Source organism: Malus domestica, chromosome 06 (assembly GCF_042453785.1).
Source record: "Malus domestica chromosome 06, GDT2T_hap1".
Classification (NCBI taxonomy): Eukaryota; Viridiplantae; Streptophyta; class Magnoliopsida; order Rosales; family Rosaceae; genus Malus; species Malus domestica.
Window position 1 is genome coordinate 3,729,981 of NC_091666.1, and position 14,467 is coordinate 3,744,447.

Sequence of the window (14,467 nt, forward strand, 5' to 3'; positions counted from 1 at the left end):
TTTATGTCTAAGATTCTAATCTTCCATAGGGGTAACGGCCTCTTGAAAGTCAGAAACCTTCATCTTTGTACTCTCTGGTTCGTCCACTTGCATAAAGTTTGATTTAAACTTCTTACGACGAGAATGATATTTGGCTATAATTTTCTGGGGAGCTCAGCAAACACAGGACCAATAGTCCTTTGAACCACAGCGATAACACATGTCTGCATCCATGGTTTTAGGTACTTTGCCGTTATTCTTGAAGTTAAGGCCTTTGAAGCGAGGTTTGGGTGCTTCTGGGCTCTGTTTCCTCCCTTAGATGGGCCTTGGCTCTATTAACCTTGACGGGGTGGCTTCTGGCCGCCCCTACCACGCCTATGTTGGCGCTTTGGGCATTGGTTCGTGCTATAGTGTGCTTCAGGCATAACAGTCGCCCTAATAGGTCGAGTTTGATGATTCTTCATCAATAGCTGATTCTACTTTTCAATAAGAAGTAAAACAGAGATTAAATCCGAAAACTTAGTGAACTTCTGAGCTCTGTATTGTTGCTATAAGACAATATTAGTAGTAGAGAAGGTCGAATAGGTCTTCTTTAGGAGATACTCTCCGGTCAAAGTCTCGTCACAAAACTTGAAAAGTGATCGGATTCGACAAATTTCAAAATTATATTCATTCATAGACTTAAAGTCTTGGACGAGCAAATGATGTTAGTCATGTCTTGCTTCAGGCAAGAAGATGTTCTTTTGGTGATCAAAATGATCGGCCAAAGCGACTCATAGTGCTCATGGATCCTCTTCAGCAAGGTACTCGGTTTGTAAGGCGTCATGAATATGTCTTCGGATGAAGATCATAGCAGTGGCTTTCTTAGCTTCATCAACTGGGTTGTCCGTCTCATATTCAATGACGGGATGCAAGTTATTTGCAGTGAGATGGAGCTTCACATCTTAGACCCACTTGAGGTAGTTCCTTCCAGAGACCTCCAAAGTAGTGAAGTCAAGTTTGTTCAAATTCGACATGTTCCTATCACAATATAGATGAACAAGATGTGGTTAGTGTAATGGAGAAAAAATCAATCCATTCACATAGGAGTAGAATATTCAGGTTCTAATAGACATGTATTGGTTTAAATTTGCATGAAAAAACTTCGTGTTTTCATGGGTGATGTTTTTAAGTAAAACTTCAGGTTTTCAAACAATGCATGGTTTTAGAAACTTCAAGTTTCGAAATAATTATGGACTTCAAGTTCATATGTTCCTGCAGAGAAATGTAAATATATATATATATATATATGTATATATATATGCAACAAGAAAATATGCAAATATAACTTCAGGTCTATAATTATAATTGAATTAATTATTTAGACTTCGAGTCAAATTTAAAGTGTGGGTGAAAAAATATAAAACCCAAATTGTCTAAAAAAATAAACAATTAAGTTCGGGGCCTAAAAACATGGGCCAAAGCCCATGGGTGGGCTAGGCAAATTGGAGTCGTGCGGCCCAGGCCCAAGGATGGGTTGGAATAGGCTCGGGCCTAGCATGCAGGTTGGCCCAACATCACAAATTTGATGGGCTGCAGGCGCAAGCCCAAAACAAAGGCCCATGAAGGGCTCTGATTCGGTGTGATGCGAACATGGATACACCAATGCATAAACCAGGATCTGGTGTGATGCATACATGGGGAACACCAATAATCGGCTTGGGTTGGATTTATGCGGGCCGGGAGTCCAATAGAAGCCCAATTGGCTTGTTGGATATGGGTCGTGACTGCGAAAACAAACACTAAGCCCAAAAAGATGTTGTACGATGCATGCCGAGGGTCCGAGGCTCACAAGGGCTCGGGTCGAGAAACCCAAAACAACCCAGTGGCGCTAGGTGTCGGATTCGAACCAGAAAAAGCTCAGGCGTCGCTTTAGGTGATTTTCCTCGGGTGGTCACGGCACGGCGATGCATGGGGGTTCAATTGGGAACTCTAGGTTTGGACGGAAAAACAAGTTTCAACATTGAGGGGGGGTTTGAGAAACCTTGAGGATTTGAAGAATCTGTCAAAAAATTCACCTATTTTCATCCGTTTTTTCGAGAAAAACCTATTGTCATGACGATGGTTTGGTCCTAAACATGACTACAGGTCGTGATTTGCCAAGAAAAATGGCGGTAAGGTCGTGATCGACTACGGAAAGCGCTGGGTCATGGGTTCAATGCCAAAAACGACATCGTCTTAGATGGAGCATGGGTTCAGCTTTGGTGCATCACGGCCCAGAGAGGCTCACTTGAGCTCAGGTGGGCATCACAAGTCATGTGTTCGAAGAACCCTAAGAGTTTCAATTCTTTTTTCTTTTTTTTAGATTATAATTCAAGGCATATTAACAAATAATTTTAATGAATGAACATATATTTGATGCAGATCATGACAAATATCAAATTCACATAATTCAACAATTATGAATATAATGCATACTCAATTTATGTAGAATCTAAAATTCGAAAAACGTAAGTTAGGTCATGCATTATGGTGAATGTTCATGCTATAAGGGCTAGAAATATATCAAGATAAAAATCTTTGTTTTGGAAGAACTCAATTGCGTGATGATATGGATGAACTGGTTTGATGTAGAAAATCTCCTTGTCAGATTTTTAAGCGCAGCGATAGGAGTTTGCTGATAACGTGTTGTGGTATATTTTAATTGACAAAAAGAGAAGCCGGCGTCAAGGAAAGAGAGTGTAGAGAGAGATGTGTTTGTAGGGATGTAGAGAATGTATGTTATACCCCCTACGTAGTGCCTTTATTTATAGTAATAAGGGAGATAATAAATCCTTCTACTCCAAGGAATATAAGACCATATAGGAAATGATAATTAGAATTAAATCTAATCTAGGATTCACACAATCAAACTTAAACTAGAAGTTTACAACATAATTAACTTTTTGTAGGGAATTTTTGACATAAAAATTAATTTAATGAGAGTTTAAAAAAAACACTTAAATTAATATTAAATCTGAAATGTCACTATCTACTAGTTTAGTGGGATTTCCCCTCACTTATAAGTGATAGGTTTTTTTTTTTTTTTTTTTTTTTTTTAAACAAACGATATTATATCTGGGTGTGGGAGTGAGCTAAGTCCATATGGGCTAGCAATAATATGGTTCAAATTTATTTTTGGCTAGAATCGAACCTAAGATCTCTTACTTACAAGTGAACATGAATACAACTAGATCATAATACTAATTGCCATTGTAAGTGAGAGGTTTTACATTCGATTCTTGCCAAAGACGAATTTGAACCACAATATTGTTGTCTCATTGTAAGACTTATCTCACCCTCCCAGCACTTTAGTATGCATAATATCGCATGTTAAAAAAAAAAATTATACGTGAAATATAGAATTTAATGAAAAGTAAAAGTACTTTGATCTAAAGTTGAAAACCAACAAATATTTAAGAGTAAATTGTAGAAATGGTTCATCAACTTTAATCAAATTGGAGCAATTGTCTCTCAACTAAAAATTCATTACTATTGGTTCCTCAACTCATTAAAATGTGTAGCTATGGTTATTTTTATCAACTTCGTCAACATTTTATCAAAATGAATTATGTTGGAATGACTATTACTACAATTTGAGGAACCATTTCTCCAATTGGATTAAAGTTTAAGGATCATTTCTCCAGTTGAATTAAGTTGAGGGACCATTGGTAATGGCTTTTAGTTGAGGGACCATAGCTGTACGTTTTGATGAGTTGAGGATCAATGATAATAGATTTTTAGTTAAAAAATTATTGTTCCAATTAAGTTAAAATTGAAAGACCATTAATACAATTTACTCAATATTTAATTTTGTTAGTGTAAGCAAGCATGTCATACAGATTAGTACCCTAGGCAATCCCTCACGTGACCCCCTTCTTCTGCTTCCATCTCTCTGTCTCCGGCTGTCTGTTTTCACAGATTCACTTCTCACTGGGTGAGTCAGCAGTCACCCTTGTCCTCAGCTGCAGCAACACAACACTCGTGTCGTTTGTTGTCTCTCCATTTCCGAAGCTCTTCACTTCAGCGCTTTCACATTCCCCTTCTTCTATGTAGCCCCACTTCCAACACAAACTACTACCACTACCACTGCCACTACCACTACCACTCAAATGGGTTGCTTACACTCCAAAACCGCCCACCTCCTCCGCTCCCCCGACCACCCCTCTTCTCTACCCGACACCCACAAACCTGACCCGGGTAGGTCATTACCTCTCTCGGCTCCTCTTTTGTTGCTTTTTATGGCATTGATTTTTATGGGTTTTCTTTTTATTTATTTCGTTTTGGTTTTGAAGCTAATGGGGATCCAGCTGCGGCGGCGGATCCCCTGGTGCCGGCATTCAAAGAGTACGGCGTCGACGAGCTCCGGAAGGCCACGAACGGGTTCAGCTCCGAATGCATTGTTTCCGAAAGCGGCGAAAAAGCTCCCAATGTTGTTTACAGAGGGAAGCTTGATGGCAATCGCCTTGTCGCTGTTAAACGCTTCTCCAAGCAATCTTGGCCCGACGCCCAGCAGTTCGTGGTGAGTACAAGATCATTATTTTCTGTTTGGTTCCCGAGAAAATGAAGGACAAAGAAAATAGCTTTCATAACAGAGTATTTTGGGACTTGGGTTTTCATTTGGGGCTGATCTAGCTGGTAATGCTGAGGAATTGGAAAAGACAAAGTAAAGTAAAATTTTGGGACTTGGATTTTTCTATAATTTGTACTAGACATTTGATTTAAATTTGTTGTCTTTACTTCACTTCTCATTTTTGTTGAAAATTAAAAACCGAAAACTTGGTTAGTCACTACTTTCTACTTTCAGTTATAAAACTGAAACCGAAAACGAAATTTCAAATTACCCTAATTTTCCGTCATTTTCTAAAAATAATACACACAGGAGGGTTTTTGGCATTGTTGGATAGTTTGATACTGAGTTTGATGTTAATGAATATGATTGGGCAGGCTGAGGCTTCTGGAGTAGGGAAGTTGAGGCACAAGAGATTGGTGAATCTGATTGGTTGCTCTGCCGAGGGTGACGAACGGCTCTTGGTGGCCGAGTATATGCCTAATGATACTCTTTCCAAGCATCTCTTCCATTGTAATTCCGCTCAATCACTTCCCTTTTTCTTTCTTTTCTCTAGTGCAAATCATTGAGTTTGTAACTAACCATCCTTTTGCTTTTAGCTTTTTTGAACACTTTTTTATGCACTATGATCAACTCTTTTTCGTCTTTGCATTTTTACTTATGTCCAACACTTTTTGTGCACCTACAGTAAAAAACCTCTCCTTCCGTACTTTTCTGAAGTATTGCGCACAAGGTTTTAAAAGACTACCATCGATTATTTTACTTGACTAATGTTTGCCTAGTCCAACTAAAGCCACTGATGATTCCTGTGTATCTATGACTTATGTGTTACTTTATGGTGATCAGTATACTGCTCCAAAACGATATCCCTAATCGGGCCATTGTGTTTTCTTTTACTATTAACTTCCTATGACTTCTTATAGGGGACAAGAAGCCATTGCCATGGGAAATGCGTGTTAGAGTTGCATACCATATTGCAGAGGCACTTGATCATTGTAATACAGAAAACCGGAAGATCTATCATGATTTGAATGCATATAGAGTTCTTTTTGACGAGGTATGCATATGATTTGTGACAAAGAATACAGTTATCTTGTTAGGAGGATTATGAATGCCTCCTGTGGTTTCAGGTTATTCCATTTGGATGCACTAGACTTTTATGTTTGCATTCCTGACAGCGTATGCATTTGTTGCAAAATATGTGCTGCTTCTCTGCAGATCATCAAATAGTGTAATTTATTCCATGGACTTTTATGTTGGTTGCTCGTAAATTTATCACACTTCTTCAGAAACTTGATTGCACTGTTTGCTAACTTTGACAAATATTGTTTTCTCCATTAACTGTTGAGGTGTCCACATTCCCAGAAGACAAATTAAATGACTACAGTACCTTTACACTTTTATGTTCTTGTTCTTTTCATTTACGCCATGTTGGAAATCATATGAGATTGTGCTGACATGTCCCATATAAGTTGGCGTGTTCCTGTGTATAATCTTTCTACATTGCATAAAGAAGTTTGAAAAATGGCAACAAATTTAACATGGCCTTGCCAAGCCAGAAAGAGAAAACATAACCAGGCATTTTACAACTACTCAAACTGTGCTGCATTAGTTGCTTTGTCCATTTTGTGTTAGCTCAATTTGCCCATTTCTATCTGAGGTGTTTCAATGTTTTGCTAACATTGACCTTATTTTAACTTTCTTGTCGTTTCACAGTGACTATGAAATAAGTTCTCTATTCTATTCTTGTTTGTTGATATCTTAAATATCTTACTATTGCACGGATGACCGTTGGTTTTCTTGTATATAAATACAATTGATTATCACTTTTAGTGAACATGTTTTAAAGTGGAACATATTATATAAATTACAAGGTTCTGTAAGATTTTTGTGATTACAGTACAACTGAGTAATGAACTTGTGTCAGGATGGTGACCCTCGATTGTCTACCTTTGGCCTTATGAAAAATAGTCGGGATGGAAAAAGCTACAGTACCAATTTGGCTTATACTCCACCTGAGTTTCTACGGACAGGTAAATTACGTCACAGCATTTGTCCTTATGGGAGACAGAAAGTTGTGTCTCGAATATCTCCTGCATTTTTTGGTTTAGCAAAATAATGTAATATGAAGTAAGAACAGTAATATGTCTCATTTTAGTTACTAAACCCCATTTCTATACCAGCACTATATTATTACCCAGTTTAGTAACTAAATTAATCTTTTTGTGCAGAATAGTATTACGAAATCAAATTTCTGTTAGATTGATAACTGATATTAAGGGCAGGTATTGAGAATTGGGACCTTGGCCAAACTTAGGTACCAAAAGTACAAGCCTTTCATATTATAAAATGTAAAAAAATAAAAAAGTATAATGATTATATTGTCTCGTACTCAGGTTGCTTAGATATCATATATTATAAAGTTTAGTACATATAACTTGTAAGCCTCCATGTCAGAGTGAATGGTGTTGGACAGCGAAGCATAGTGGTTTTTGTACATCATTGTCTAGATCAGGCTGATTGGATATTATGTGATGAAGTATTACGTACAAACTGTAATATTTTCCGCTCATTATGGTGACTGATGTTGGACTGAGAAGCATAATCATTTTTATACATCAACACACCAACATCGAGTTCGTTATGTTCTTTTCTAAGTCTGGATTTGTGGATTACTACATAATTTTTTCATGCTTATGAATCCTGAAGATTGTGTAACTAGTTACTACCTTCGCAATTACCTATGGTGGTGTGGTGTGATAGTTTTCCCCGACTTGGTTGATAACTTTATATGGCTGGAGATATGAAAACCGATTTTCAGTATATTTGATTAGAGTCGAACTTTGCAGGCAGGGTCATCCCAGAGAGTGTAATCTACAGTTATGGAACTGTCCTGTTGGACCTTTTGAGTGGAAAGCATATTCCTCCAAGCCATGTATGTTGACTTACATTCCTTGAACCTTTACATTATTCTTCTTTCAGGGATTGTTTTTTTCTTCTCTTCCTTGTGAATTCATTGACATTTCCAGTGCCTAGGCTGTAGATTCTCTACTGTGTTGGTGCATGATCTCAGGGTTTCAAATATATGTCTCAAACTATGTTTTAGGATCCTAGTGCTTTTATTTTCATTAGCATTCTGCGAAGCTCCGATCGTTTTGAATGTTTTTATCTTTAATGTATATATTATGTATTTATGTCCTGCACTTGATTTATTATTTTTACATGGTCGGTATTATTGATATCTCAAATTTAACAAGTAAGAATTAAAATACACGAACAGTATAGGTTCATTATGTTTACTCAAAACACTACTTTTATGTTGAATATTTTGGCGTCCCTTATGAATCTTCCGGAGCTCAGATTGCATTAGATCCAAACTCTTTTAGGAATACAAAGTTGGAAAATAATTCTCTTTAGTTTTCTACTTTGAAAGATATGAGGATTGTTTAAGGAATTATTGTATCTCCAGGCACTGGATTTGATAAGGGGAAAGAATGTATTGCTGTTGATGGATTCATCATTGGAAGGGCAGTATGCGAATGATGATGCCACGAAGTTGGTTGAACTTGCTTCCAAATGTCTTCAGTCTGAGGCCAGGGATAGAGGAGATATTAAGTTTCTTCTCACAGCCATTGCCCCGTTTCAAAAACAGAAAGAGGTTTGTGTTATCCTGAAGTCATCAGTTTACTATTTCTTTGTTTTGTGTGATACATAGTCCATCTACTTTGTTTTATAACATATTCTTTTTCCCATCCTTTTATGCTCTGATTGCTCATGTTGGTTGGTTAAGGTGGCATCTCATGTTTTAATGGGCCTCCCAAAAAACACTGTTGTGGTGCCAACCATGCTTTCTCCCCTTGGAAAGGCGTGTGCCAGGATGGATCTTACTGCTGTGCATGATATTTTGCTAAAAACAGGCTATAAAGATGAGGAAGGTGCCGAAAATGAGGTACGCTGAATTTCATATTCTACTTGCACTTGCAGCCTAACAGTTTGAAACCAAGTTCTTAAATACTCTATGTATGTTGAATTTTGAGGTAAACAAACCTTAAATGCTAGCTTAATTTGAAATGTAGTAATTGGCATATTGTAGTGTCACAATATTTGGCAAATTGTGGTTGGTATTGCTTCGTTTTCATGATTGTGTTATTTGTTCATGGGTTCATGGATTCACGTCACTTACGTTCTGATAATGTGATCTATATATTTCCAGCTCTCATTCCAAGAATGGACACAACAAGTCCAAGATATGTTGAACACAAAGAAATTTGGTGATATTGCATTTAGGGATAAGGATTTCAAGAATGCAATCGAGTATTATTCCAAGGTAGATGCACTTTTCCTTCTCCTTTGGTCGAATCTCATCTTAAGAATAGGGTTATATTGTGTGATGAATTAGTTTGATGTGTATTTATTTGGAATGTAGTTTAGTTTCTAAAAAAAAAAAAAAAAAGAATATTCCAAAGTTTGTAAAAAGCAAGCGTTTTCTTTGCATGAACAGTTGGTTGCTATGATATCTGGCCCTCCAGCAACTGTCTTTGCGAGAAGAGCCTTCTCGTACTTAATGAATGGCCAAGCAGAGCTTGCTTTAAGAGATGCGATGCAGGCACAGGTATGCATACCAGAGTGGCCGACTGCATTCTACTTGCAGGCGCTTGCGCTCTCAAGGCTCGGAATGGAGACTGATGCTCAGGACATGCTAAATGATGGAGCGGCCTTTGACACAAAGAAACACAACGCCTGGCGTAACTAAACTTGTACACTTGGAATGGATAGAATAGGTAGAGAAAGTCGTAGGCGAAAGTGAAATGTGGGCTTTTTAAGATCCAAAACTTATGCTACTAAAACAAATTGCATGACAATCCTTGAGAATTCTAGTCTTTTCATGTAATTATTCTTACCATTTGATTTTGTTATCGGAGAGTGTTTGAGACCCTGCGTAAAGCGGGAGCCTTGTGCACTGGGTACGACCTTTTTTTAGAGTGTTTGACTGGTACCGCTTTCAAGTAACCAAGAGAGAAGTTCTAAGAACACCCAAGTACAATCCCACTAGGGTTGGCAAAGCCTAGGCCTAACATTAGGTTGGTCGAATTTCTGCATCATCCATAAAATGTGTAACTCGAACATTACAATTTGTAATCTAATACTTGAAAATTCAGCACTTGGATTAATACGGGGAACTAGTTAATAACATCCTCTTTCCTTCTCTCCCTTATTCCACACTTATGTTGTACCAAATAAGTTTATATGTACGTTTGAGTTGACAAAATTCGGGTAACATGGTGACGAAAATTAAGGTCTAGAGGGTTAAGTGGGAAAGAATAAACATAGTTAGGCTAGTTGACAAAAACAATCTATACGCCTTTTGCACATGTGTTCGAATCTTACAGTATTGTAAAAAAGTTATAGCTTTGTCAAGAAAATGGGAACTATTATTAGCACTCCAAAAATCTTATTATGCACTTCTCACAAATGTATTTTTCTTTCTAATTATATAATGTTTAGAATGCCAAATGAGATTTTTTGAGTGTTAATAACTATTCCCAAGAGAATTAGACAATAAAAACCAACAATTCACCAAGAAAACAATAAAACCCAATAAAAGAAAAGAGAAATCTATTTTTACCAATTAAAGGTGGCAAAACTAATTTTTACCGGAATAAAACTGGCAAAACCGTCTCTTTGCCAATTTTAAAAAAAAATTAAAAACTATATAAATTTGCAGAGATAGAGATTGAAAGAAGAAGAAAAAGGCGGACAAACGCACAGCACCCAGGTACGACTACCGATTATCCAATTATTTTATGTTTTAAATTTTTTAATTTCTTCTTCTTTTAATTCATTATTATTGTTGATCATTCATGTTAGACCTTAGCTTTTGTTTGGTTCCCAAGAAAATAAAGATATATCTTTTCCATGCTCGAGATGGAGAACTTTTTTTTCTTATGTAATGTGTAAGTATTTATTTATGGAGTTTGCAGATCTATGAATTTTTAATAAAACTAGAAGAATTAGAGTAAATAATCCGTATTAGGAAAAAGAGATATCAAATTGACGTCCAGATTTGTTTATAATCGGTGACAATTTAATCCTCATTACTGTGATATTTTTTTGGAACTGAACTTTAATATCTCATAGTTTGATATTAATTGAGTTTTATCACACCCCAACTTTTGATGAAATTCTTAACCGTAATTGGAAAAGAGAAATAACTTTTATGCTGTGCCTAGCAAATGAAAATGATTTCTTCGTTTTCGGGGGTGTGATTAAATATTGCTAGACAAAGTCAGATTCCAAGCTATATTTGGGTGAGGAATTTCAAAATCTGAAGGAATTGAGGTCAACTTAGTAACGAATTGATCATAAACGATTATATAGGAGGATTAGACATGAGCCATTTCAAATTTCTACTATGTGCCTTGGTACAACTATATGATGCATTTCTAATCCCTCATATCTAACATTTTATCATAGTTGGATTTGTATCGAGGTTCTAAAAAACACTAAACGGTAATCAGTTGGTAGGCAAGGGCCTAGTACCTAGGAGGAGCCAGGTGGGTTTTTAATTTTAATTATGTCTAACTAGAGCCACTAGCCTCCACATAGCGTCAAGGCCCGCCTAGGCCACTTTTTACACAATGATTTGGAAAGTTTTAAGGACCCGGCTTCTTTGCCCTCCCACTTTCCATACACTTTCATCCCCTCCTATTATGTGTGGTTACGGTTAAGCCACATTAATATTTTATATTGATTTTTTTTATAGAAATAATAAGACAAAAAACAATAGTAATATAAAATGTTGATGTGGCTTAACCGTGACCGCACAAATAAGAGAGGATGAGAGTGTATGGGAAGTGGGAGGGCAGAGAAGCCAGATCCAAGTTTTAAAGTCCAAAGTCATGATAATTGTAACATTTTTCTTTACTGGGCATTTGAATCGGTGATGTCTGTAATGTCATATGCAAATGGACTTTCAAACTTGGTTTATGGTTTAGTATAGCAGCTAGATAACTTCGGAATAGTTTTTGGCTGGACACAGTGGAGCAGGTTATAGAAAAAGAAAAGCAAAAACTATGGCGTTCGCCGAAAATTGTCACAACTTGATAACATTTTGAAGAAATGTTGGGTTTTTGAAATGCAGGAAGATTCGAAACCTTATGGATAACGAAGTACTCTGCAAGGATGTTTCTGGCGAGCAGGCCAGGGAGTCGCTCATCGCAATCTCTGACCCTGTAGCGGATCAGGTTCTCGACCTGAGTTTTTTGCCTGCACTGTTGGATAGGGTTGCTGCGGCGAATAAGGATGGACATGAGAAGTACGTCTCTGAACTCATGTCTATTTCTAATTTGCAATCTCCCGATATCAAAACTTGATTGTTTGCGATGTGAAAACCGTGAGGATTAGCAGCGAAGCTATCTATAGCGGTCATGGAATTACTCTTTCATAAGAGATTGTAAATATATTTATTGTTCTTACGAACTACTACGCGTGTGTGAATAACTAGTACAGACTGATAGGGTCCTGGTGTCATTAGTGTTCTAAACCTTCATATTAGAAGGATGATGAACGCAAATGAACCTGATGATTCTTGCTATTTTCATACAGTAATTATTAATAAATAATAAACATAATGAAGTATTATTGGCACTCCAAAAATCTCACTCTACACTTCTCACAAGTGTATTTTTCTTTCCCAATATAGAAAGTTTGGAATGTAGAATGAGATTTTTGAAGTGCTAATAACAATTCCCTAAACATATCATTGTCATATGTAATAGTTATTCTATTTATTTATTTATTTTTGTTCTTTTTGTTTTTAAATCTAAATCGATAGTCGCTGTCGGGTTTTTAGAATGATTTATGCTCTCTTAGACCTAATGGATAAGAACTTGACATCTCGCCTCCGTCGAACTGCAAGTTCCTTTCACGTACCTACTAATGTCGCAGTTACCATACGAAGATTTCATTTTTTTGAAAACTAATGAAAAAGGTTTGAAAACTTTGAGTTTTAATGATAAGAACAAAATAAAAGGTAAAGTGAATAGTATCATAATTGACTTTTTAGTGTAAATGTGATTTTTCGTTAAAGTAAACAGTACAACAGGCTTTTCATTAAAACTCCCTTGATTTTCAAATCCATTGACCTCAATAATTAAGGGTTGTTACCAAAAGGACAAATGTAGCATCACTCAATTAAGAAGTGGGGTTTAGTGAGTAAAGGGGAACGAATATAATCTCCTTGGTTGCTTTTCTAACCTCAATCACATGGTACATATTCTGATATAGGATGATTTCTTTTCGATTTTTAATACAAGCAATATTTGGAACGAATATTTTAAGGTGTTCTAGAGTATGTGATACAACAGAAATATTTTGATTTTTATATTTTTTTTATAAAAAAAATATGTTTTGATTTTTATATTAAAAAAAAATTTAAACCTTAAAGCACTTATACCATAGAAAATTTCTTTCTAGAAAGTGGGGAATTAAACTCTAATTCAAATGTTGGGGTGAAGGTCATGAACAAATTGAGTTTCAAGCCTCTTGCATACGCATGATTCTTTTTGTTTTACTCATCAAATTATATTTTCATTAATGACAACAATTATTGTGGAGCAAAAACTAACTCAATAAATTCTAGAGCTAACATGTGAACTCTTATAAAAATAAAAAATAAAAAGATGAGAATGCACTTATTAAATTGGCAAGTCTCACATTTAATCCACGTGCAGTTTAACATCCTTGAAGTTTGAAGTCTTAAAGATGGGATTAATTACAAAACCTTATCTTTATGCTTTCCTAATTGAAGGTTAACTTCATCAAGTAAGGAACCACAATCATATCCAATTAAGGATATTACAAGATAATCTCAAGATATTATTTATTAAATAATATCATCAAGATAATTCGTTTCTCATTCATTTAATGGATGATTCACCTTGACCAATCTGATGCCGGCACATGTTAGGGTAAACCCTACACATGTGATCGACCTATGCTCTATAAATTTCTTGTTCTCCACCAAATATTCTAGTAAGCTTTTGTTACACAATCAAGCCCTAAACTCTTTTTTTTTTTTAGAGAAATTGACTTAGGAAAGCTAACCCAGACAGCAGGTGGAGCTGAATCTAGCAGGTGGAGCCAAATCTAGCAGAAGCAGCCCAGTCAGGAGGAGAAGCCCAGGCAGCAGTAGTGTTAGCCTAGCCAGCAGGACGGAGGTCCTGACTGGATTCAACGGCTCACCTCAACTATCGCCAGCACAATCGTACTCAATATGAGTACCCATTCGATTGTCTCACCGCAGACCTTTATGATCGCCAGTGATCCATCTCCCCATAACAGTATTCTAGGGCGACCGTGGCTCATGAATATTAGAGCAATGACATCAGTCGAGTACCAGAAGATCTGACTCCCATTGCGAGATGAGGAATTGGAGAAACCAAGTTTGATGAGGTCGCTTTCCTAACGATGCACAATGCAAATTCTGAAGGAGTTGAAAAAGAATTCCTAATCTCAAAACATACTTTGGAGAAACAAAGCAACAACGATTCCCGATCTCAACCTTTTAATGAGGAAATGGACCTTGTATATGAGGACAAGCCTTCGTCGCAGACTTTTGAAGATCTTGAGAAGAAGTTCCTTGATGACATTAGAAATCTAGCTAAGGAGCAAAGTGATGCTGAGGATGTGGAAAATGCTAGGCATAGAGAGGTTAGTTTATATTTAATATCTGGAAGTGAATTTTCCTTTATATTTATGCCTTGGATTCCCGATTTGCTTTATTTGGGTTTTTGTGGTATATTTCCCAACCCCTTTTTTTTCTCTGCAAACAAACATATTTTTAATTTATTAGGAAAAGTAAAAGTGCATGTTCTATTAGTTAGCCTCATCTTAGTATGC

General features: G+C 36.5%; 1 protein-coding gene and 1 long non-coding RNA gene across 2 annotated transcripts; both read left to right on the forward strand.

The window, feature by feature from the left end:
* The first annotated feature begins 3,812 nt into the window (after nucleotides 1-3,812).
* LOC103436872 (serine/threonine-protein kinase BSK2) lies at nucleotides 3,813-9,483 on the forward strand. Its single transcript, XM_008375321.4, has 10 exons — nucleotides 3,813-4,197; nucleotides 4,293-4,519; nucleotides 4,945-5,080; nucleotides 5,491-5,624; nucleotides 6,495-6,600; nucleotides 7,417-7,502; nucleotides 8,037-8,225; nucleotides 8,358-8,516; nucleotides 8,781-8,894; nucleotides 9,069-9,483. The coding sequence occupies exons 1-10, from the start codon at nucleotides 4,110-4,112 to the stop codon at nucleotides 9,318-9,320; spliced, it is 1,491 nt and encodes a 496-aa protein (XP_008373543.1). The 5' UTR covers nucleotides 3,813-4,109; the 3' UTR covers nucleotides 9,321-9,483.
* Nucleotides 9,484-10,211: 728 nt separating this feature from the next.
* LOC114825604 (uncharacterized) lies at nucleotides 10,212-12,322 on the forward strand. Its single transcript, XR_003774405.2, has 2 exons — nucleotides 10,212-10,343; nucleotides 11,709-12,322. It is a non-coding gene; the product is annotated as an uncharacterized lncRNA (long non-coding RNA).
* Nucleotides 12,323-14,467: the final 2,145 nt, after the last annotated feature.

What these genes read in the sequence shown, in the direction of transcription:
- LOC103436872 (XM_008375321.4), top strand. Translation starts at nt 4,110, where the DNA reads ATGGGTTGCTTACACTCCAAAACCGCCCACCTCCTCCGCTCCCCCGAC. An exon ending in TTCCAAGCATCTCTTCCATT is followed by an intron (nt 5,081 to 5,490) that starts GTAATTCCGCTC and finishes GACTTCTTATAG; the next exon opens with GGGACAAGAAGCCATTGCCA. An exon ending in CAATCGAGTATTATTCCAAG is followed by an intron (nt 8,895 to 9,068) that starts GTAGATGCACTT and finishes TTGCATGAACAG; the next exon opens with TTGGTTGCTATGATATCTGG.